This window comes from Pimephales promelas, chromosome 24 (assembly GCF_988280905.1).
Source record: "Pimephales promelas chromosome 24, fPimPro1.hap1.1, whole genome shotgun sequence".
Lineage (NCBI taxonomy): Eukaryota > Metazoa > Chordata > Actinopteri > Cypriniformes > Leuciscidae > Pimephales > Pimephales promelas.
The window spans coordinates 13,004,647-13,030,677 of NC_142792.1; the positions used below are offsets into that span (position 1 = coordinate 13,004,647).

General features: G+C 37.8%; 1 protein-coding gene across 1 annotated transcript in view; it reads left to right on the top strand.

Moving 5' to 3' along the window:
• The window catches only part of snd1 (staphylococcal nuclease and tudor domain containing 1), a 182,500-nt gene that overhangs the window by 1,871 nt on the left and 154,598 nt on the right, over nt 1-26,031 (top strand). Inside the window, exons 2-10 of the mRNA XM_039668310.2 lie at nt 1,073-1,222; nt 4,297-4,417; nt 4,594-4,675; nt 8,266-8,426; nt 10,382-10,473; nt 10,905-11,063; nt 11,856-11,962; nt 12,328-12,418; nt 20,670-20,774. Coding sequence (XP_039524244.2) covers nt 1,073-1,222; nt 4,297-4,417; nt 4,594-4,675; nt 8,266-8,426; nt 10,382-10,473; nt 10,905-11,063; nt 11,856-11,962; nt 12,328-12,418; nt 20,670-20,774 — 1,068 coding nt within the window. The remainder of the gene's footprint in view (nt 1-1,072; nt 1,223-4,296; nt 4,418-4,593; nt 4,676-8,265; nt 8,427-10,381; nt 10,474-10,904; nt 11,064-11,855; nt 11,963-12,327; nt 12,419-20,669; nt 20,775-26,031) is intronic.

The window sequence follows — 26,031 nt, forward strand, 5'->3', positions numbered from 1 at the left end:
TGTGTTTTAAATCAATGTGAGCAGGACAATAACTTGGATATTCTCAAAAATTGAAAGCTTCTATGTAAATGTTATTATTACGTTGCTATCGGTATAAATGTCAGATTTTGTATATTGATCGTTTTCTTAAGAAAAATTGTTAAATTATTGTAAACAATGTTTTGAATTGATTGTAATCAGAATTATTTTAAAAACTGAAATACTGTTGATTGCCATGAAAATAGCCATTGCTGCTTATAGACCATTTTGCAAGATGTAAACACTGGTCCAGAAGCACTTCCTGTTTCAGTTTTTTTAACACTTCATAAAAGCTGGGATAAAAAAAAAATACAACCAACAGAATATATAAAACTGAATCAAAAAGTTAAACAAACATCTTTAAGATGTTTTCTTTACATGTGAAATAAAGAAAACAGTTACAAACTGAAACAGGAAGTGTTTCTGGACCAGTGTTGTTTACATCTTGCAAAATGGTCTTATATTCTTAAATGGGACAGAGTCTGATAGCTTTATTGACTATATTTTTGGACCAAAGATTGACACAGAATCAACGTAATCTTTAGTCCATTGATGTAATCATTTCGTGACGGTGCAGGTGTGTCAAGGAGTTAAAAGGAATGCCAGTGATCTGATATCTGATTGGATAAGCCACTGTCCAATATCTGTTTCAGCATAAAGCAAGCACAACGAGGCTTGTAAACATCAGTGCTGTAAATACCTCACACAGCTCTGAGATCAAGCGCTGATTCAAATGGTAATGTGAATACACAAGTGGTTGTTGGTCTCATTTGTTTAGCTGCTGGTAAAGCTGAGATGTCATGTTGTGATTATCACAGTAGTGATTGTTATCTTTGATTTGTGGGCGTAATGGTTGTTTAACTGTTGGCCAAACACAAACAAGCAGGTCCCTAAGGATTTATGGTCAGATCCCTCAGTGTTTGACTTGTGGATTGATTGTTTGTATCATGCACTCTGCCATTGCACAATTACAACTCATCATCATTGACATGGCACTAATGATAAAATATTTATGAAACATTATGTGCACTCACATTGATTTGTTTCCTCGCAGGTCTTGTCTGGTTGTGCTGTCATTGTTAGGGGTCAGCCACGAGGTGGACCACCTCCAGAACGGCAGATCAACCTGAGTAACATCCGAGCCGGAGCTCTGGCCCGTCGCGCAGTTCAGGCCCAACCAGACACCAAGGACACACCGGATGAGGTAAACATCAGCCCTCTGTATGTCCCTTTGATATGTTTTAGTTGTATTTTGATTCATAGTCATTTTCCTATTTTAGTTCTTCTCATAGTGAAATTTTGGATATTCAGTAAACCAAATAACCCCCGCCCCCATATATTAGCTATGTTTACTACACAAAAATAAGAATTTTGTGAAAACTAGTCTGAATATTAAAAATAATAAAACAACCTTTCCTTACATTGTTCAAGAGCACCCAAACAAACAAACAAAACAGTCACTAAAAAAAACAATCAATCAATGAAAAATGACAGGTTATGACTATTTAATGACATAGTTTGAGAATTATTTGAGTTTTGTCACATGACTTTTTTTGTTCTGCATTTAGGAGTTTATTTAATACAGGGGTTTAGATTGCTAAAGATTACTTACCATGCCATATTTTTGTCCCAGGTTATGGTTATCACTATATCAATCATAGCAATTTCAAGAGTGAATTCCACATTTAATTGTAGATGTCACTTCCGAAATTTTGCAGCATGTAATTGGCCGTCGGTCCTGTTTACTGCGTGTAAAACTAAAGTTTTAATCAATGGTTTATAAATAAATCCTCAAAAGCACTCTGACAGCTTCCTTTTTAATCATTAAAAACCTGTCCATCATCTCGGTTCATCACAATCTCACAAAGTTCCGTTATAATAAACGAAGCTGACTGCACTTCATAACGAATCTCTTACTTGCATCGTGTCTACACTTGATTTGCTATAATGAGAGGATTTGCAAGCGTGCAGAACAACTCTGGCGTCTTGAGCGGTGAGTGAATTCTGACTAAAGCATTCAAGAGATCAACAATTCCATGATTGGCTACATTTCTCGCTACTGAAAACACACGTTGTAAATAGAAACATTAAGCGTTATCTGAAACGCAAACACCAATACGCATTAGAGCTCTTGCCCTGTTTTACCGAAATTATTTTACAATGTCAAGTGAGGGTGCTGGCTCAGGAATAAAGCAATTTTTAAGATGCATAAAATAGAAAACAGTTATTTTAAAATGTACAAATATTTCACAATATTACCATTTGTACTGAATCTCACAGACCCCAGACTTTTAAACAAAAGGGTGTGTGCAGATTGTCATACTAAGAACGTGCATCAGACGAGTGGTTTGTTTGTTTGGTATTTGTCACTTGATCATGGGAAAATTGCTAGAGTGCCTTCTGTGTGAACGCAAACAGGTCCCAGGATTGATAGCGGGATCGGGGATGGGGACCTAGTAAGATTGCCGGGATCAGTCCTGGAACACGCCCTGTGTAAACAAACCCAGGACCAATGTCGTAACGGGTGTGTCGTAGTGATAACTTGACGCACAACGTAATGATGGCTTATTGAATTAACACGTTGAAAAGTCATAATCAAAAAAAAAAAATTGTGATGAGAGATGAAAGATGTTGTACATGAACAACAAAGTTTGAACATCATCATCTAATGCCTGATCAGCTGCCATGTTCTTCAGAGCAATTCAAACACTTCCACTGCTGTACCACAACATGTTTTCGACCCGTACGTTACACGTCAAGCATCTTTACGGGATGTGTGTAAACGCAGTTTGCAGTGTGAATGAATCAAAATCTACGGTGGCCGAGAGAGCTCAACGCGCGCAACTGAAGCAAACACATGCAAATAGAAAAAAAAACGCGTGCAAATAGAAAAAAACACAAAAAACGCGTGAAAATAGAAAAAAAAAACATGCAAATAGAAAAAAATCCATGCAAATAGAAAACGTGTGCGAATAGAAAAAAGCATGCAAATAGAAAAAAATGCGTGCAAATAGAAAAAAAAACGCGCAAATAGAAAAAAAAACATGCAAATAAAAAAAATGCGAACAGAAAAAAATGCGTGCAAAAAAAACAACAACAACATGCAATTAGAAAAAAAAACTGCAAATAAAAAACAAAAAACATCATCAGTTTCATAACACGTGCTCCAAAAACAGAAACGAGCTGCAAAAGCTCACAACACGGCCGAATACAGAAAGGTGCTGCAAATAACACAGACCACAGCGGAAATGTTTCCAGGGGAACCAAATAAGTGACTAACCCGGCTGGGAAGTACTGGTGCTTACAGCTTAAAATTCTACTTTATGTATTTTTTTATTTATTTTGCAAAACATAAAGATATTACATTTTTATTACTTTTATGACATAAGAAATGCTAGGTCATCATATTAGGGTCCAAAGTTTTAAAGTTGAGGCACACTGCATATTTTAAAAGCTTTTCTGTAAAGTAAAAATAAATATGTATTTGCAACCGTTATGTTAACAGCATTATGTTTCTGTCGTAAGAACTGATAGACGCCGTGATGCGTTGTCATGGGAACATCTCAGGTGAAAATAATGAGGAAATTATGTTGTCTATCGTTGCTCCCTTCATCAAGTGTGTTCCACATGGCTACATAAAGACACACTAGAGCCCTGCTCACTCCAAAGTCCCACTTTAAGCACGTCCCAGCCGGGTTCCTCACTTATTTGGCTCCCCTGGAAACATTTCCATTGTGGTCTGTCATTTGCAGCACCATTCTGTATTTGGTTGTGTTGTGAACTTTTGCCGCTTGTTTCTGTATTTGGAGCACACGTGTTGTGAAACTGACGATGATTTTTTCTTTTATTTTCCTTGTTTTTTTTTTCTATTTGCACGCGTTTTTTTTCTATTTCCATGCGTTTGCGTGAGTTGCTGCGCGTTGAGCTCTCTCGACCACCGTGAAAAATCAAAACGATCAAATCCCAGAAGGCGGGACGCATCCGTGTATTTTCCGGAATCTATGTGTGAAAGGTGGCTTTGGTATTTCCAACCAATGTATTAAATGCGTATAAAAGCCAAATAATTGTGCTGTGCATAAACTGCATTGCATTTCATAGCATCTTGTGACATTTTTCCTTAAGTCCTTTGTGTTTTTAATCCTTTAATTCTACACCTCATTATATTAAAAAAATAATTTTATTTTATTTTATTTTAAAAGACTTATTTATATTAAAATTAGTTGCTAATGCACATCCTCCAGTGCTGAATGGCTGTAAATAGCTTTGTGTTCTTTGCAGCCGTGGGCTTTCCAGGCACGAGAGTTCTTGCGTAAAAAGGTCATCGGCAAAGAAGTCTGCTTCACCGTTGAGAACAAAACACCTCAAGGCAGAGAATACGGCATGGTGTACCTGGGAAAAGGTGAGTAGTGTCCCTTTTCACATAAGAACCTTACTGCAACAGTGCTGACCTGAAGTGCATTCTGGGTCATGTTTTACTACATTCTGAGCGCATTTGGTATACCTGAATGTGCGTAGATGCATTGACTTTAGTGTTGTTATAGTAACATGTCTCTTCTGGGTTTAATCTCTCTAAAGACACGTCAGGAGAAAATATCGCAGAGTCCCTGGTGGCCGAGGGTCTTGCAGCAGTTCGCAGAGAAGGCATCAGAGGAAACAAGTACGAAATCTACATATTTTCTTTCCCAAAGCGTCAAACAACTGGTGTCAGTACGGTTCTTGCACCTATTGTCAAAGCCTTCACAATGCTGGCTATGTTTTCTCCTTTGGCTGAGATCGTTTGTGTTGTCACAGTGGTTTTATTGTTAAAACACATTATTTGTCCTGCAGGGGGCAGTGTTTGCCTTTAATGAAGTTACATTAGACACTCTCTGCATTTATCAAACGTTATTGCTTTTGATATTTCGCCATTTGATCTCACACTCCCTCTTCTGGTCACATCTGCTCTTTACATGTCTCTTCTATCTGCCCTTCTCCCTCTGGCTTGCAGCGATGTAATATTGTCCCAAGCTTTTGGGACTTAATGATGCGTATGCAGGGCACTCTGTGAAATGGCCCTGAACAATTGCCAGTGGAATCGGTTTGCTTTAGCCTCATTTTCCCCGCAGGAGACAGTGGTGTTAGACCCGCTGGTCTCTCCAGAGCCCCTGAAAAGCCTTCTCATTAGCCAGGCCTGCTGTGGCCCATCACAGCCCACTGGATCGGCTATCATAATCTCCAAAGGAGTCGTGTTTAAACCTGGGCCGCGCTCTGCCCACCAGCTCTCAATTAGGCACAGCTGAGCTGGATGGATGCCTACTCCTCTCCCTCTGACACTCTCCTGCTTTCTCTTTTAAAAAGATGAAAGAAAATAAAACTTTACAAGACAAAGGCCGCTCAAGATGGCTGCGGAGACTTGGCAGCCTCTTATTTCTCGTAGTTAAAATTTATGAAGGCTTAGATAATTGGAGCTTTGGGCTTGTCATTTAGTAGGCAGAAGGCGACTTTTCTTTGACATTTGCTCTACCAGGCTTGCCTGTTACTACATGAATGAGTTTTTAAATTAGAGTCGGGTATTAACATCTGTCCTGTGGATTGTTGTTTTGCATATCAGAAAAAGCAGGACGACGAACACAGATGTCTGGTTTGAATCTTGTGTGCTTATCCATTAGACTCCCATGGACCTCCGACAGTCTGTGTAGTAACCGTTTGCACAGAAATGTTTTCAACAGGTCCGTTTGAAATTGCCTGACTGCAACGCAACTTCCTGGAGGTGGGCTTTACGGGTCTTTATCAGTCTGCCTGGGAACTAAATAGAGTTTGAAAGGAACTGGGCTGACTGTAACTTATTAGATAAAGACCAAATACATTCAGAATTTTTGGTTTTCAAGCACTAAGCAAGTATGCATGATGAAATAAAGACTGTGCTGTGATTCCTACGCATATTTCATGATTTAAAGGTGGACCGCGCAAGCCTAATGTATGTGTGTAACTGGTCCTACTTGATCCACTCCAAGCGGATTTTGAATTCGGCGTGGGAGGCAGCCGTGCTAACAAGGACTCTAGTGCCTCTTGAGGCCAGGGGTGTGAGGTTTACACACAGCTCTTACTGGGATGCGTTTTCCTGTTAGCCAACTAAGGTCACAAGTTTCATTGTTATCACTATCAGAATAGAAACATGAGTCCGTTTCCCAAAACCATAGTTCCAATGAACATTCGCAAACCTGTGGTTAGAAACAGTTTCATGTGGACTTAATAAATCCTTGTGTTAAACAAAATACGCAAGCTGACATTTAGTGCAATCTATAGATTTTATTTTGAAAATATACAAATGTATTTTAGTTTGTCAAGAGATTTAAAGCACTGTTTTTGGAGAGTGTGCATGTGTGTTCGTGCTCTAGTATGTAAGAATGAGCCTGGAAATCTGGAAATAAAGCAACATGAGAATTAGTCCTCAGATGTCATATCTGTACGTTATTGCAAAAAGTCTAGCATTAATTCAATTTCAAATGGATTCATCACCTGTTTCACCATCCCTGTGTGATATTATTAACCAACATGGTTTCGGGAAACAGTCATGACTAACATTTGAAGTGGATCAAAAGTTCATCAAAATTGTCCTAAGACAAGAACGGGTTGTTCAGAATTTATTTGGATGAAAGATTTTGATCCACTTCAGATGTTGACTACCGTAGTTGATTTCATCAATGATGCATCATACTTTGGTAGGTAAGCTGCACATTGTTATTGTATGGGAAACGCACTCTAGGCCAATGTCCATTATACTCCTATCCGGGTCACGACACCAAATGTGACCCATCCTACTCGACCTGCTCCGAGGGGGGTTTGAACTGGGCTCTCTGGCATGTGAGGTGGGCGCTAACAAGGACGCTAAAGACCACAGCTCTTAATAGAAAAACATACAACATACAAGAAAAAAATAGAATACAACCAACATATCACATTAATGAGCATTTTAAAGTTTATACATCCCATAAATTCTAATTTGGAGTGTAGATTTACCATTTAAATAATAATGTTAACAGTGATTTCAGACACTTGCTTCAGTTTCTGATTCTATCAAGTATTAGGAAAACATGCAAGTTGTTCAAATAAAGGATTATTTACCGGCCCACAGTCGATTTATTCAAAAATAACCGTTTTCAAAAAGTAAATGCATCATATCCTCTCGGTTTGAGTGTAATGATCGGATAGCATTATATTGTAGATATGATTGGAGATTAAACATAATATATATGCAGCAACAATAACATTAACATTAAAAATAAAATTCGAATTGTATTATGATTATTCCTCCGGCAGTAAATTTAGTTTAGTAACTTCAATTAAGTTTTTTTTTTTTTTTTTTTAAATTGGTGACAAAAGTATGCAGATATACGGCATTTCTTATCCATGTCCTGTTTTAAGTTTAGGTGATTTTTCAGCAAATGTTAAATCTTGCATGCATTAAAATGATATCACTGTAGGGAAGCGCCTATTACAAATGTAGCAAGCATGCTCTTCAGTAGATCTGGTATATCTAAAAGGCACTTTGAATCTTGTCTTTTCATCTAGTTTCAGTAAGACATGAATATTAATCTTCAATATTCAATTATCATTGAATGTGTTTTAATATTCAATCTCTGCGATCTTGCCATCAAAATGCAGTAATTCATCATTTTATTTCATAATTTTGTTTGCTGTCTGAATCAAGACATTAAAGCAGGAGCTGATACATCATTGACAGGGACTCTGGTCAAAATTTGGTGTCTTAATTAATTGACTTTCACCACCCACATTTTTTTTTTGCCACTTAAAAAGCCCCCAGTTTTCATCATAGATTCTGATTCATCCTTCTTTCGTTCGTTCTTTCTTTCTGTCTGTCTGTCTTACCTCTTTAAGTCTGTTCATTATTAAGGCCAGCACTGCTTGCATTGATAGAGCCTTATTAAAAAAACTGACGAGTGTCTGCCATGGTCAGACTGTTTAATTTCCCTTAAAGATAATGATGGCTTTTAGAACAACATAGAAATTAATTGAAACATGTGTTGCCTTTTGATAATGAACAAATTCATTTGAAGAGCTTATCAAGGTTTGGGAAAGGGGCTGCTCTCTGTGAAAGACCTCTACATCTGTTGCTCAGGGCATTGAAGTCCAGAGGGGAAAGAAAGGCAGACTAAAATGATCTTGTCTTATTTTTAGTTCTCAAAACTCTTGTGGTAAGCTCTGTGGTCTGTAATTTGATATATACTGCACTTCTGTATGTTTCAGTCCTGAGCAGGCAAGACTGTGTGATTTGGAGGACCAAGCCAGGTCTGTTAAAAAGGGACTGTGGTCGGAGGGTGGAGGCTCACACACCGTTCGAGATTTGAAGTATACCATTGAGAACCCTCGCAACTTTGTAGACTCCCTCCACCAGAAACCAGTCAATGGTAAGCTTGGTTTGTGGATCACATATTGTGCTCCTGAAGGCCAGTACACACAAATGCTGGTGCGAACATCACTAGTGTTCAAGATCAAATTCCAATTTCATATTCATAAATGCAGATTTACTAACAAACCCCCTAACTGATTTTAATGAGTAAAGCAAGGTCATACATTCACATTATCGTAAAATTATGTATTATAAGTAATTACAAGTAATCCGAGTTATGTAATCTGATTTTTTTTTTTACAAGTAATGAGTAAAGTAACTTATTACTTTCAAGTTTACAACCAAATACTGAGTTACTTTTTTTCAAACAAGTAAAGTGGGTTATTTTTTTTCTCTTTTATTGACTGACACCTCTCTTGTCCTCATGTTGAGTGAAATCAGAGAAGGTGCAGAAGTGCTGTGTGTAGACATGATGGATATTGTAGTTCTAGATTAATTGTTGCATTTACTCATCTTACTTGCGCAAAAACAGATTCAGAATTCCTCAAAACGAAAAATGCAAAAATGTAATGTCATATAACACAAATATACTTTTATATATCTCACTTTATTATCCAATTCAACCATATGAATAAGCAAAAATGGCTTTAGTTAAACAAAACATTTTGAAAGAGTGTTGAACTATCTTGTCCTGTGACTTATTCATGTATTTACCTCATTATATTTGCTTATTTATTCCACTTTTGGTGTGAAAAGCCAAAAAAATTATTATTATTTTTTTGTTATATAGCAAGCAAGCCAAGCCCAGGTGAGAAAATGTAACGTAAAATGAATGTAACATGACTTTTTATTAAAAGTAACTAACACAATTAGTTACTTTTTTAGACAGTAACACGTATTACTTTTAAAAGTAACTTTCCCTAACATTGGGGACCACTATATCATAGAGGAGTTTTGCACGGTGGGCTCCACCAGGCCCACCTTATAATTATGGCATACAGTTTAGTGTTTCCTTCAGACAAAAGCTAAAATTGAACACTCTAACAGTGCTCTCTGGAGTGTCTCCTTTTTCAAGATGCCCCTTTTTTAATCTTCACAGCTCTGCACACAGCTCAATTTTCCTATTTAATCTGAATACTAACCCTGATGAGAGTTAACCTCCATTAGAGGGCTCGATAGCTCGCTGCAAATGAACAACTGAGTCATTAAATGTTATAGAAATGTCGGCCATTTCTCCCCCTCCCCACAGCTAACAAGCATATTAGATGCTAATCAGAAGTCAAAGTTGCCATTGTTTGTAATAATGAATTGGAACACCCTTGGCCACATGACACGTTCCAGCGTGGCTGTGACCCACCTTCTTAGTGAATTATTTCACAGCCCTCACTGTCGAGTATAAAACTGAGTTTTAAACATGCCAATTTGTTCTCTTCAAGTCAAGGCACCATGCAGAACTAGAGAGGCCTGTTTACACACTGTTAGCTTCCCACATGCCGTGACATCGCATGCACTTTGTGAAGTGGGCTGACAATTTGAATTGAAAAAACAAAATTAGAATCAACAATCAAATCATTAACATGCTGAATTGTCTTGGTTTTAACTATTGGATTCAAATGTATAGTCTACTTTTATTCTAATTTGATCAAAAGGACTTTTAAAATATTACAAATGTTACCTGAACTGTCTATTTTCCCCCAAAAATAGTTTTCAATATAAAATGTTCAATATTAGAATTATATCTGGAGAGTCATGTAATGCGAGTTATTGTGAAAACCATGTCATGCCATATCATGTGAAAAGTTATTTTAAATTTTAATATATCCCAATATTACTATTTTTATTGGATTCAAATAAATGCCGCCTTGGTAAACATAAACATAAGACTCAAAAACGTTCAAAATATATTACTGACTATTGTAATTAAAATAAAAGCAGCACAAAAAGGGACATTCAAAGTTTTGTCTTTAACTTTTGTCATTAACTTTCTTTCTACCTCTTTTCTTATACACACAGCCATTATTGAACATGTGCGTGATGGCTGCATGGTTCGAGCACTACTTCTGCCCGACCACTATCTGGTGACAGTTATGCTATCTGGAGTCAAGGTGAGCTTCAGTCCTTCAATATGTAGCTCTATGAATAAGAGAGAACCAATTTCTTTAGGCAGAACCCATGAGACCCTATATATCTCATGCTTTCCCATTTTCTCATTAGTTCTTCTCTATGTATTTCTTGATGGTTAGCCCCGAGAGATTCTCTCTGGGTTTTCTTCGACTAGACCTGTTCTATGAAATCACTTGACCATCTTACTGCTTAATCTCACTAATCATGAAAAAAATGATCTCCATAGCTGTGCTAAATTAAGTGCGTTAGTGGTAGAACTAAAGTTTCCACTCAGTGACTTTTCAAGAAAGGGTTTGCCTTCTTTGTAAAGTATGATTGTACATTTGTTTTCTGGGGATTGTTTTTTAGTATGTCCCAGTAAATTTCAGACAGTGCATATTTTCTGTAATGCATGTGAAAAACCTGTCTCCAGTGCCCTACGTTTAAACGGGAGGCAGATGGCAGCGAGGTCCCCGAGCCCTTTGCAGCGGAGGCAAAGTTCTTCACAGAGTCACGACTTCTTCAGAGAGATGTGCAGATCATTTTGGAGTCTTGCCCCAACCAGGTCATTCTGGGTACCATCCTGCACCCGGTATGAAGCCATGTCATCCCAGACCAGCTTTTTGTTTGATTAATCTTTGATAAGCAAGCATAGACCATTAAGCTTTTTGGGCATTCATTTACACTAGATCTAAAATCTTAAAGTGTGTGAGGTGGACACCTTAGTGCAGGTTGGAAAATGAATGCAATTTAATTTTTTATTTTGTATGTTAGCCTCCAGTCTGTCTTTTTTTTAGGACAATACCTGATATAAATGCATCAATATCAATATTTTAAGGTTATCAACCAGCATGCAGTTTTTAACATTCCACACACAAACCGCAATGAAGGTGACTGTCAAAACTAAGTAATTAAGGGAAACGATGCATAACCAATTTTGATAAAACAGCACAAGTAATACTAATTAAACTTAAGAACTTGTTCAAGACAAGTCAGTTGGAATAATAAAAACATAGAAACATTACGAAGCAAAACAACGAAATAAAAATAGATAACAGATGGAAAAAAGTATAGATCAGTACATCTACATTTCTAGCCTTATGCACGTTTGTTGTACAGGGCCTTCAATGTCAAGAATTATTCATAAATTTAATGTATTTAATGCAACACATCAGTTCCGCAGGAATAAAGCGTCTTCATGTCTTAATTCTTCTTAATGAGAGTATCAGACACCATCTGTGGTATATTTCACACAATGTGTGAGGCTGTTTTGCATATTAAATGAATAACATTAGTAAATTGCACAAGTAAATTAGTAAATTTTCTTGGTTTCTGATATTGCTTTGCTAGTTTTAAACCCTGTGTTTGTGTGTGCTTGTTACAGAATGGGAACATCACAGAGTTGTTGTTGAAGGAAGGCTTCGCACGTTGCGTGGACTGGTCAATGGCGGTGTATACCCAGGGTGCTGAGAAACTCCGAGCAGCAGAACGGTCAGTGCTTTCCGAGTCGGACAGTTGTCTGCCCTAGCACGCTATACATTTCAAATATGCCTGACATTTCGACTGCTGGACCAGACAGAGCAGCTTGTTAAGTGCTTTAGACTGTCTCGGGCTGCTCTTACTTCATGTTTCAGCAGAATAGTTTAGCAAATGTGGCAACTTATCACACAGCTGTTCAAGAACACCTGCCCTTATGCCCACCTGCTAGCTTACTGAAGCATTAGACACAATCGCAATGAAATATGATAGGAACATACAAGGTTGTGTCTTTATTCCAATTAAGTGCACACGGATGTCATTTATGCTGTTCTTCATTTTGGTGAAATGAATATTTCTCTCTGTCTAAAACCCTGCAGTTCAGCGAAAGAGCGTAAAGTAAGAATCTGGAAAGACTATGTTGCTCCCACTGCCAATCTGGACCTGAAGGACAGACAGTTTGTAGCAAAGGTAAGTCTTTGTCCTCACTTGGTTTGAAAGTATTTCGGTTTCAATCTGTGCAGCCTTAATAGTGATAAACCACAGAATTGTTATACAAGAACCAATGACAGTGCAAATTTTTAAATCAAACCAAAATAATAAATCAAAATGAAGACATAAAGCGAATTAAAAGCCCTACGTTTTTCTTTTCAATGCATCCGTTACACTTGGATGTAAGCCACAATATGGATTACATTGCTATATTTAAAGGTATAGTTCACCCAAAAATGAAAATTCGCCCTCATGTCATTCCAAACTGATAAGATTTTCAGTCACCTTCGTAACACAAATGATCTTTTTAATGAAATCTGAGAGACTTCTGTCCCTCCAATGACAGCTCTGCGACTGACAATTTGACGCTTCATCATATAAAGTGATCGAGTCTCTTCAGAAAATCTGGACTAAACCACTCAATTTATATGGATTACGGTAGTTTCGCAAACTCATTATAAACTTTTTGAAGCGTCAAAGTGGTAGTTGTCAGTGGAGAGCACAAAACTGGCTTAGATTTTATATAAAAATATCTTCACTTGTGTTCCAACGAGGAATGAAAGTCTTGTGTGTTTGATATGACATGAGGGTGAGTAAATGATGTTAGAACTATCCCTTTAAAATATTATGATGTGGAGCAACCAACATGCAGATATGTTCAGAAAAATTCTGGAAGACCCTCAATACAGTGTGTCAAGGTCAATAAGTCTCTAAAAATATCAAATAATTTGACTTTTTTTTTCCTTTTTTTTTCTTCTTTTTTTACAAAGCAAGGTTAGTTCTAGTTATAAAAATTCCAAAAAATGAAGATATGTACATTAACATGTATTCAGGTTATAAGAAACGTAATAAAATGTACTACTATTTACTTTACGACTACACGTGAGACCTTGAAGCTATTAAACCATATTGAAAGTAACTATGCTATTAAACCTATTGAAACTGATATGAATTAAACCTGAGCTATTAAACCTATTAAAACTGATATGAATGCAAAGAGTACAATTCTAAGAACTTGGCACATGTTTTAACCTACATTTCTTTACCTGTTCTTGCTATTGACCCACAAAACGAGCCATGAGAAATCTGAACAAATCCAATTTCTTGGATAGATGATAATGCAGTTCTGACCTCTTCAAAAGTTCCTCTCGCTGAAGGTCACTGAAACCTGTTGATCTAAAATCAGCCCTCGGGCCATCCAGCCAAACTCTTGATCTCCAAGCGAAACAAGTCTACGTCTAAAAATAAGATGAGAAGTCCGCAGAGTTTAGGTCGACGCTTCCACACTAGCAAAGCTTGACATTTCACCAGCTGAGACCCAACATGATAACAAATGACCGTCTCTACTCTGTCTGTTCTACAAACTCCTTTATTACAGGGCTTCTGAAGAATATTTGAGCACCGCAGTCTCATAAAGTGCTGAGTGCGGTTGACATACTCATCTCCCTGACGCCTTGTTCTCTATTGTGTCTGTCAGCGAGGCAGGCCTTTCAGGTCTCAGGTGTTTCATTTCATTTTGCATACTCTGTAAAGTCAGCCTTGGGCCGTCTCAGCGGTTCTGTTCAGCTGCAGTCTTCAACGCTCCCCTGCTAAATTACCGCTGAATATCTGCTTTCGCTGCCCTGAAATATAGAATGCATGAAGAAAGAATAAGGCGTAATGTTAACTTTAAGGGTTATTTGCTTTTCTCAAATTTTGACTTTTAGAAAAACAGTTGAGTGTGAAAGAGACAGATTGAATATGAAATTGACATGGTTTCTTTCTCAAACTACTGTGCAAAAGTTTGAGGTCGGTAAGATTCTGAAAGTACTTTGCTTTTCAAATGACGTCTCTTGTCATGGAGGTGGCAAACATAGTGTTGACAAATTCCAAACATTATTTTAGGCAACTGAGCACATCTCACAATCTTATTAGAGTGGTGTAAGGGTGACGTTAGAAACCCGGGAGACTAATTCGCAGCTGGTTCCTTCTAGATTTTACTATGGGGTTTTACAATTTATATGTCAAATAAAGCCTGTGGAAAACAAAATTTGGCTATACTTTGACGTTTTGTTTTACAACTTAAATTACACACTCCCAAAGCGAAAATGTGAATTTTGAAGCATTTGTTAATTTTTGAAAACATAAGGCACCTTGGGGTGTGAGTGTGTGCAGTGCAACAAAATGTCAAAATGTTGCCAAGGTATGTTTACCACAAGCTTTATTTGGTAACACTTTACTTGAATAAGACTGACATGACACCTTCATAACCATGACATGACATATAGTAAGGTTTATGCATGTTTATGACAACTGTCATGAAGTGTCTTTTGCTCAATAATGTCATTTTGAATGCAAATATGACATTGTTTAAGATGTCTTTGTTATGACATCTTGACATAAACCAATAACATCATAACCTGTCAGTGTCTTTGTCATGACAACTTGACATTAAATTAAGTTAAACTGTCATGTTGTCATGGTCATTGACTGGTAGTCAATGGGGAATGAGATCTGTTTGATTAAATCATTCTTCCAAATATCTTCCTTTGTGTTCAGCAGAACAAAAAAACATAGAGGTTTGGAACAACATGAGGGTGAGTAAATACTGACAGAATTTTCATTTTTGGGTGAACTAACCCTTTAAGTTTGATAATTATTCTGCTATGTCATGTTTATGACAGGTTGTGTTGTCTTGACAATATCAAGTTGTCATGACAAAGACACTGACAGGTTATGATGTATTGGTTTATGTCAAGGTGTCATAACAAAGACATCTCAATAAAATTCATATTTGCATTAAAAATGACATTATTGAGACACTTACAAAAGACACTTAATGACAGTTGTCACAAACATGCATAAACCCTCTTTCATATTCATAACATATGTCATGTCAGGATTATCATGTTAGTCTTCTGCACACCCCTTGAAGTAAAGTGTTACCCTTTATTTTACTCATAAATGAAACAAAAGTACCATTATAAAACACCATGGGAAAATTTTGGGTTCTGACATCATTCCTGCACCACTCTATTCCCAATCGATAAAATCAAGAAAAAAAATAAAATAAAAAATCTTTTTTGAATATTTTGTTTCATTTGGAAATGCATCGTATTATTCTGGTAAAATTGCCCATGAATGTGGTTTCATGTTGACTTTAAGATCAAAGAAGAATTTGTAAGGTTACCTTTTGCAGTCACATTATGTTGCCACATCAGTAAGGTTTGTTAACTTTGTTTAAACCGCTGCCGCCTGGACTTAATTGAGATGTTGACACTGTGTGCTCTCTCCTAAGTTAGCAACTGTGCTTGCTTTTGCGGAAAGTTTCTTCGTTCTCCTTAAAGTAAGGTTGTTTCACTGAACTTCAAGACCTTTAAAATATTCATGCTTGGCCTTTGGTTATGTAAAGGTGTTGCTCTGGAATCTGCTTACAGAATTAGTTTCAAAATCCGCAGACACAAAATGTGTGTTTTTTTGCCTGAGTCAGAAAATACCAGAAGTGAAGAATAAAACATTTATATGAGCTTTAGCTTGCCTCAGATCTCTTTGAGCTGGGAGAGAAAGATATACTTTGAAATTGTGTGTATTTAAGAGAGAGAGTGTGTGTGTGTGTGTGTGTTGGAGAGAAACTCAACAGAAAAAGCTACTGACAAAGGCAGAATTGCAAGTATTTGTAAGCTGTTTCTGTGTCCTGGCATACAGATCTAGCTGTTGTAATTGGCTTGCATTTCCTGGCCTTCAGATGATTTTTAGGAAGAGTTTAACAGTAATAGTATTATTATTCAACAACAGCAATAATTATATTTTAATTATTTTTTATTAGAAGAATTATTACATTTCAGCTAAGGTTGCTTTGTTTTAATTTAGTTGTAAACCATAAACTTGAACCTACGGAGCCCCTAAAGGGACCTTTTGCAAAAATAAAAATATAATTAACTGACTTTCACATGCACATGAGAAACCATCGGGGACTCTGTATAAACCATATGTAGTTTTATAAAAAAAAAAAATATATATATATATATATATATATTTTTTTTAATTAAAAAGATATATTCAGGCCAAAATAAAATTGTATATATACTAGCGTTTTATTAAAAATATATATATTTGGATGAGGATGCATTAAATTGATCAAAAGTGACAGTAAATACTTTTTTTTTAATATTACAAAAGTATTCAATTTCAAATAAATGCTTATGTGTCGCTTTATATTCATCAAAGAATCCTCAGAGTATCACAGTTTTAAAAAAAGACCTTTTTACCAGCAGAACGGTTTTAACATTTAAAATGCAAATGTTTTATGCATTTTAATGTTAATGCAAAATGTGCAAATCCTATTTCAGAATGATTTCTGAAGGATAATGTGACTGAAAACTGGAGTAATACTGCTGAAAATTTAGTGCTGCCATCACAGGATAAAAAAAAAATGTAAATGTATTAAAATAGAAAAGTTTTTTTTAAAGTGTAATATTTCACAGTATTATGGTTTTACTGCCTTGATCAGGATAATATAGTTCTTTCAAAAACAGAAATAGCTTATGATTAGCTCATGATAATCTTTCAGTCCTATGTCATGTATCAAAAGCACCACGCCATTACAATGTTATATCATTACTATAGTACCTTTTATTGATGGTTGATGTTAAATAAATGAGCTGTGTAGACAAAATGCATTTGTGAAAAAAAAAAAAAAATTGTGCCAAATATATATAAAATATCATATTTATTGGGCACAACATCATTCTCCTTATGATGTAGTTCTAATGAAGATCTGTAGGTGGCAGTAGCTCCCTGTCGTGTTCAATGGGCTGCAGTACCAGAGTGAGTCATGGATCTGGGCTGAAGATCTCTGTTGGTAGCTTGCGGTGAAGTGACTTGCATATGTGACTACTAATGAAACGACAAAATGTTCTTCTTTCAGTTCCCAGTTTTGCTCAACTACCACCACACTGAAACATCCCCCCTACTAATTTGCTCAGGTGACCTTGTTGATTTGGCACTGAGTGTGCTTAGGAATACATAAGCAGCACACACGCATTGACTGACATTCTCTGCTGTATCACTGCCGAATGCTTCTGCAAGTGATCAGTTTAATTTCCACTCTGAAGATTCAGTTCAAAGCCTGGCGATCTATCAGTCTGTGCCGTAATTCTGCTCACATCTTTCATGTCCCTCTGAAGACTGTAATTTTGTCTTCATTTGCTCACATCACAATGCATGTTTTTGAAAGCATTCCTCTGCTTGTTCAGGTCTGGTTATATATGATCCATTACCCCGTCATCTTCCACATCACCGACCCCTCTGTTAAATAACTTGGAGTTGATGATCATATAAGATGACATCGGATATGATATACTAAACATCAGAGCTTCTGTGACATTTGTCGTCTTGAGCGGATGGGATATGTATGCGATTGGATACAGCCTGCACATGTAACGCATGAGCTGTAATGAAACATGATTCTGTCACAAAACCTGGATGTCAAAGGTAGCACATGCCAGTTGTAACCTCAGGAATCTCTTCACATCACTGGGGAAATTAAATCCGAATTGTTGTTGTTATTATTATTTTGATTTAATCGTGGCTGAAAATTGACCGTTTCACTACTCTCCCACTCAGCTCTTTTGTGTTCCCTGTTGGCTCGCTTTCATTGTCTTATGTGAGTGTAATGGTGGTAGGATGAGAGAATCAGAGAGAGGAGGCATGTTCTTTTGAGAACAGTGTGGGAGAAGTGTTTTGTTTGCAGCTGTTTGCTTTTGTGCCGCAGAAGGCTCGTGGTGGAGTACAGTAACGTTTCTCTGGCAACAAGTCAGTCTCTCCCGTCCTCCAAGCGGAGCTTGCTCGCCACCTCTCGTTCTTTTTTACACCTACTCGTGCGCTCTCTCGATACACTCCTGAATGTTAGGGTGACTGACAAATATTTGACAAATAATTAAAGTGGACACATTGACCACTGTAGGCAGTTTGAGTGTGAAAAAGGTGGTAAATGTTACAAATGCAGTGCTTTAATTGCTGTAGATGTGCCTTTTTTCGGTTTTGACTGGCAGTTGCTTTTAAGGTGTTTACACGTTCAAGTCAATGTCGGGCTGTCATTGAGCATCTTACTTTCGGCCCTGTTTTTTTAGTGTGTTCTAAAACTTTGCCACTATAGGCCTATGTCACACTTCCTGCTTCCGGAACGCGGAGTAAGGATACAGAACTTCCGGTCAACAGTATTTCTCTAAATAAATGTTTTTCTTTGTGCTTATGAAAAAAAAAAAAAACTACACTACCCACAATCCTAAAGCCTGTTTTATGGTTCTGCGTCGAATCGACGGCATACCCCCGCGGAACCCTTGCGTCGACGCGAACCCCTCTCCGACCCCTCCGCTGTAGCTCGACGTGCACCTTCATAAATTTGTAATTACGTGTCGAGGCGACGCAGACTGCAAGGGCTGTGATTGGTCAGATTATACATAATTTCAGGAGTGTGGCTTTTCCGGTTTCCCCCTCCCGCTATAGAGCCATTTTTAACATTTGCACCCTCGTACTGATAATTATAATACATTATAAAGAAAGTAAATAAAGAATTCAACTAAAAATAAACAGTTATTTTTTTATTTCATTGTTAATATATATATATATATATATATGTCTATATTCTTTTCTTTCTTTTTTGCTCGTAATAAACTTCAATCAATCAATAAATCAACGTTTGTTTTGAAACACAGTTTGTTGTTTATTTACAATACAATGTTTACGGTTACATCATTGATAATACAGTACTAACCAAGTCTGCCACGGGACACATTATCCTGCCATGGCATAGTTCCATGTGGAGACTGAAAAAAAGCCTTCAAGTCATTCCGAACAGCTATGGCAGCTCGGGTGGAACGGGCCCTGGACATCCGTGTTGGTTCTATGGGGACAAAGTTTGTGTCGTCTTGTTGTTCAACGTTGATTAGCTCCAGCTCCGACAACATTCTCTCTCTTTTGTTTGCCATTGTCGGAAATGAAAAAGCGGAACGGGCCCATGGAACCAAAACAAACTAGCAAAGAGATTCGCAAACCACACCCCCCCTAGCGTTTAGGTGGTGAAATGCACCGCGATGCAACGCAACCTGACGCAGAAGCGTAAAACTAGCTATGCCGTGGAGTTGACGCAGAAGCATAATGAGGCCTTAAAGGGATACTCCACTTTTTTTTGGAAATAGGCTCATTGTACCACTCCCCCAGAGTTAAACAGTTGAGTTTCACCGTTTTCAAATGTATTCAGCCGATTTTCTGATTTTTAGAAGAAAATCAGTAACCAGACAGTTTCTGGTCTCATTGACTTCCATAGTATATATTTTTTCCTACTATGGAAGTCAATGAGACCAGAGACTGTCTGGTTACTGATATTCTTCTAAATACCAGAAAATCGACTGGATGGATTAGAAAACGGTAAAACGCAACTGTTTAACTCTGGGAGAGTTGTAAAATGAGCCTATTTCACCCAAAAAAGTGGAGTATCCCTTTAAATGTAGTAGCAACGTCTGCTGATTGGTCCATTTTGCTGCTACCATAGAAAGGTTTACCTTACTGGCGAATGGCTAGAGCTACCCGCGACTGTTGTTGTAGTGTACCGGGTTGCTCTGCATTAGGACGTAGACACCCATACCTCAGCTTTCATGCTTTCCCACTTGAGAGTTTTCCTTTACCATCCGAAACCACATCATCATATGTGACTTCAGGCAGGTTGCAGAGAGATTTGGTCTTGCGGTATCTATCGGACTCCACCATTGTAAAAAGCTAACCGGAAGAGCCGTATCCCTTCTAAAAGACATACTTCCGGTCTTCAATTTTTTCGTGACATAGGCCTGTAGTCAAACCCCTTATTGGTGGCTTTTCGGCTGATTGAGCATGTTGAATCGACGGCGGAGCACACTGGTCAGAGAAAGCACTCTGATTGGGTGTACAGCTTAGTAAACAGAGTGTGACATCATATTACAACTGCTGGCAATGCTTGTGGAAAGTTGTGCGTGTTCTCAATCAGTTTTTTTTTTTGTCCCTAAAATAGTTTGTGCTTCAAAATGGACAAAAACATCAAGTATGTACATTTTACAATAAACCATAAAATATTCAATTGAGGTCAAGAGTGAAGGTTGAGCATCAGTGGTATCAAATGTCATTGGTTCTTGACAATAACGTGCGAATTTTCATTGATAACTTGACCTTCGTTTGTCTTTCTGTGCTTTTATTTTTCTTTTTGCCCTCTTCTGTACAGGTCATGCAAGTCATGAACGCAGATGCCATCGTGGTGAAGCTGAACTCTGGGGAGTGTAAGACCATCCACCTGTCCAGTATCAGGCCCCCAAGGCTAGAAGGCGAGGTACGAGTTAATGCACGTCTGTCCTTGGATATCCCTGTCACTAAGGCCATTACTGAATCCACTGGGTGCCAGCAAAGTGCTGATGTGATGGTTTTTTGCTCTCTCCTCCATTTCTTAAAAGCGCCGATCTCCTCCCTTCATGCATCTTTCACACTCAGATCTTAGAGCAATGTCTTGACTGGACACCAGGGGGGGCTAGACAGACAGAAGCCCACCGGCTCTCCTCCCCTCCACTCGCTCTGACAAACCAGTGCTGCACTGCAGCCAAAAGCCCTATAGATCTACTCCCATAATGAGCACACGCTCTCTTCGAATCTCTCTTCCTCATCTATTAATGTCATACGCGTCCTCTCAATCCAATGCAATTCTCAAATGCTCAGTTTTGATTGGCTATATGTTAACAAATTATTATGGAAGCATCATTTTGCGGGGCTGCGTATGCACACACATTTTTGTGGTCATCAAATGTTTCTTATTCATGCCCAAATAAGGCTGTTAATGAGAGCTGATGTGTAATGGGTGCTTTGTCTAGGCTAAGTGTGTGGGTATTAGCAAGCTATATTTTCAACTTAGTGGTTTAAATTGGAGCGTGAACATCTCGCTGCAATTAGCCACTCTCTTCCTGACCCCTGACCTCCTGTAATAAGACATGATGATTCAGCATGTTGGTAAAAAAAATAAAAAAAGCTTTTGATTTGACAAATTAGACATGTAGTTTATTAGGGAGGACTTTTGCACTACCGTTGCATGAACATTTTTTTGTTTTTGGGTTCTTGTGCTTTTAATAGTTTCAGCAATATGTTTGAAATCTTTCATGAAGTTTGTGATTATTTTTAAAGGAGGCTTTCAGAGAGTCGCAATTTGTCATGCACATGTAAACAGAGAGCAGGGATGCGGAGCTGTGGGTCTGTATCTATGGATACGCGGCTGCGAGCTTTCAGATCACAGCGTGTTTCTATCCTGGCAGCTTAAAGATGACTTTAATCAGATCAGAGATGATTACAAAACAATAAAGATTACGGATGTATTTAGATCTCATATGTGCTTCCGAGGCATGAGACCAACCAGAGAGATTTTAAAAATATATTTCTTTAGGTTTTGTAATATTTTGACAAGTAGATTTTTCTCGAAAGAGAAACCTGGAAGCTTGATTTAGACCGAGAGATTGATCTTTTGGGTTTATAGTATCTTCTGTCAACCATTTTAATGAGGTGATGTTAGCGTCATTTCAGACTGTTGCTTTGTCCAGTTTACAGCATTTCTGCTTTTATAAACTCTTTAAATGTGTTTGCGATGCTAAAAATCACTATTATCGGATGTGAAGGGATAGTTCACCTAAAATTTAATTGCGATTTTCTCACCCACATGATGTTCTAGACCTGTACGACTTTCTTCTGAGGAACATACACTGATATATTTTTTCCAATGGTAACCAAACCAGTTGAAGGGGGTTTGAAGATGAATGTTAGTTTTAGGGGTTTGGAACAGCATGAGGTTGTGTGAATTTACCATTTTACATTTAACTATCCCTTTAAGGGTTATAGATGTTATCAAACCCCTGACTAACAACTGCTTAACAGTGAATTGGAAAGTATCCACAACAGGCGAGTGCGGCACGGACAAAGCACCACTTATTTTTCCCTCAGAACATGTAAATCCGATTTAATTCCAGTCTTTTCGGTCTGCGGAAGGTAGATCAGATGGTAGTGAGCTAGTGTATTAAGCAGCATGATGTAATTATCATAATACCATGGTGACCAACCGGCAGTGTTTGGTTGCATGTCTGTCTGACACCCATGGCATCTGCCTCTCTCCTCAGATAGTCGTGACTAAGCAGCACTTTGTGTGTCTCTTAATGAAACTAGTTTCAGACCAGCTTCCACAATGCTATAACATCTATCGAATGATCTAAAACTAAATTAATGTAAGCTTTAGAGAGGTTTAAGCCCATATGTAGTGACTATACTGCTTATTTCACGTTATCAATTACGTATTTTGTTTTAATTTTAAATGGATAAAAATTAGGGCTGCCCCCTAATAGTCGACTAGAAGAGATTTAGTTGACCAAAATGTTGATAGAAGAGCGCATGTGCTGTTCATTCGTTCCCCCACCTACATTTTATGTCAGTACTAAGACTCTTATGTATTAGGCCACAACTGCCCTAAATATTATCATTAACAATTATTTAATGATATGGGTAATTTTAAATGTCAGTGATGTATCACAATTATTGATACTTCAGCTAAAACTATTACTAGGGTAATTAATGTAAGTTAAAAGTCCTCAAAACAGTTACAGAAGACTTAAACAGTCAGCAATAAAATAAGAACAAAGAAACAAATTGCAAACGAAAAATACAAATGAAATAAACTGTTGTTTTTTTTCAGGAAGATGTACTAAGTGGTATTTAGAAAAGTAGCCAACAGAAATGAAATCAAGTAATCAAATGTAATATAACATTGCTGTATATATTAGATGTAGACTATTAATTAAAGAGCAGAAAGTGATTTTTATCTTTGTCTTTCCTTGTTAGATTAATATTAATAACTGCAGCAGTCATTTGGCCGCACAGATCCATTATACCGTTACACGCAAGTTTCAAACACGCTTTCTCGAGTGTTTACACTGACCTGTGACATAATCGACTGTGTTTACCAAAACGGCGTTTCGACAGATTTGTGTGCGGGCTATTTGACTGTTTATGCGCGAATCTGAACTTGAAGCCCTTAGTATACTTGGCTTTGGCTAGGAGCGTGCGCACAGGAGACAGCCTAGGCAACATCGTCTCTTTCGCGGCATAATACACTTTTAATTACACCGTTTAATATCAAGCACATCCCATAGTTTAGCAACAGCAGACTGCATTTTACAACACCCACTCACTTCGGCTGATTTGGATGGTAAATTTGGCTACATCAAATTTTGGCTACATCATATTTTGGCTACATACAAATTTTGTTAAATAGGGTTAGGGAGGAACAAAAGTGTACCGAAAGTGCGCTGGACTGAATGCGGTAGTGGCACAATACGCACTTTACCTCAATTATCCTGTTTTCATAATCGTTGGAAGCTGAAATCAAAATATGATTAATTGCACAGCTGTAATTTTTTTCAACACATTGCTAATCATTACTTTTGCCAGTACTTTGTGGCAAGCTTTATGCATGCACTTTGGAGCGGAATAGGATATATTACGCCTATTGCGATATATTAATTTTAAAGCTCATTATGGTTTAGTATTCCTTTCAATATATATATATAGTAATTAAATTGTAAATTAATCTGTGATTATTAGTTGACTAATGGCTTAAATAAACGTCTACTTGTCAACTAGAAAAATCTTTATAGTCGGGGGCAGCCCTAATATTAATGCACTTCTCAATTTTTTTCCCATAGGCAGGTGAGGGTACATTTATCCAGATAAAGACATCTTGGTAGAAAGGATTCTGATGTTGCCTGCTCCCTTTTATCCTGTCTGTGACAGTAGCATTTTTACAGCGCAGCCGTGTTGTAAAGGTATTGATGTGTTGGAGGTACTTCCTCTTTTGAAACCCGCACTCCTGTTCAGTTTATTGACTGTATCTTCTGTAGTGCATCTCTGGACCAGATGTTCTTGCAGTATGTTTTCCCTGCTTGGCTGCGCACTTTGACGAGGGTGAAAGAGAGAGAGAGTAGTGTGCAAAGTTGTTCCTCTAAAGCATTAGAGTCATTGCGGTCATGCTGCCCTTGAATGTGAGGTTTCTTCAATAATGCTTCTGGCATGTTAAATCTGACCTTTGACCCTTTACAGTACTTCTATGGTCTGAATAAAAGTCAGTTGGGTGAAACTCAAACTGAACCAATTAAACTTTAATAACATCTGTTCTGTCTCCTTGGTTCTAAGGGACCTGATGGAAATCAGGTTATGATTTGTTTTGCCAAATTCTACAAAATGGTTAATGTAGTGTTTTGAGGAATCATCAAAAGTTAGAGAAATTGGTAATGCCCATGTTTTGTTTTATTCACTTCATTTAACATGATGACCCTTTGTAAATGTCGATAGTCATTCAAGATCTGTTCCTTTGCGCTCTAAAAGGGACGGGTACCTATATTTTTCCTCCTTAATCTAATGGTACATTAACCTTGACATGATGTTACTTAACTAATGAGATCTCTGGTAATCGTTTCATCAATCTAATCAATTTTGGCTCGCAAGTCTCCAATAGTTTAGCACACGACAACTTTTAAATTGGTATCGTAATTAATTTAAACTGCGTATGTTCGAACAACAGCTGTACAATGGTTTCAGAACAGCTGCAGTCATTTTTTTTATCTGTTACTCTTTTGATTGCGTTTATCAAAATGGCTTTCTGTTTGTGCACATGCACTCGTGTCCTCAGCACTCGTGTGCTCGCTAGCAGAGGCAAATTTGAGTGTTTGACAGTTCACAACATGATGATGGGCAAAATCTCTGGGAACATTTCCGACTCGTAAATGTGATGGCACCTGTTCATAATGTTAGCCTTTTTATGTTAAATATGTGAGATCGTTGTCTTTTTTTATATCTCTACACCATGTCGTAAAAATGCGAACTCGTGCATCTCAAGGATGTGGAGGACAAATGCAAGGGTTTGCTAAAGTGACGCTGTCAACTGCAAACAAAAGTCCTGGTCCATTTGTGCATCTAAATTTCAGTTCACCGTATTGCCGTTCGGTTTTAAAATTGACCCGGCTCTTGCACATTCTCATCCTTCAAAGCCTACGTCAAAGCTTCCTCTAGTGCGTAGGCTCCCAACAGCCAATAGGAACATATTTCATGTGTACTATACAATATACGCAGGGCCACCCAGCCAATGCTGCATAAATAGAAACCAAGTAACTGACAAAATGTCTGGTTCCTTGCTGCTTGCTTAGGACAAAAACTCACATCAACATAAAAAAGAGCTATTGCTTGTCCCTTTATCGCATCACGACTGGTGTCATGGTGTGGCAGGTCTATCTTCTTTTTAGCCATCTGTTTCTCACGCTCTCTCTTGTCCTGATTTTTAAACACTCTCTCTTCCTCAGTTCAACTCGGGGCATGAAACTGTTGTCCCCGCGTCATGCCTTACAAACACTTCAACTCAAAGAGACAAATCTGACCTCAGGCCAGCCCGGGGATCTGTGTGTTTCTCTCTCCCTCTGTCTCTCTGAGGCCTTTGAGGGGATTTAGGGCCACATGTGTTGACCAACACGAAGATGAACTCTGACAGCTGCTGCCCAGTGTTTCTCTTTCTC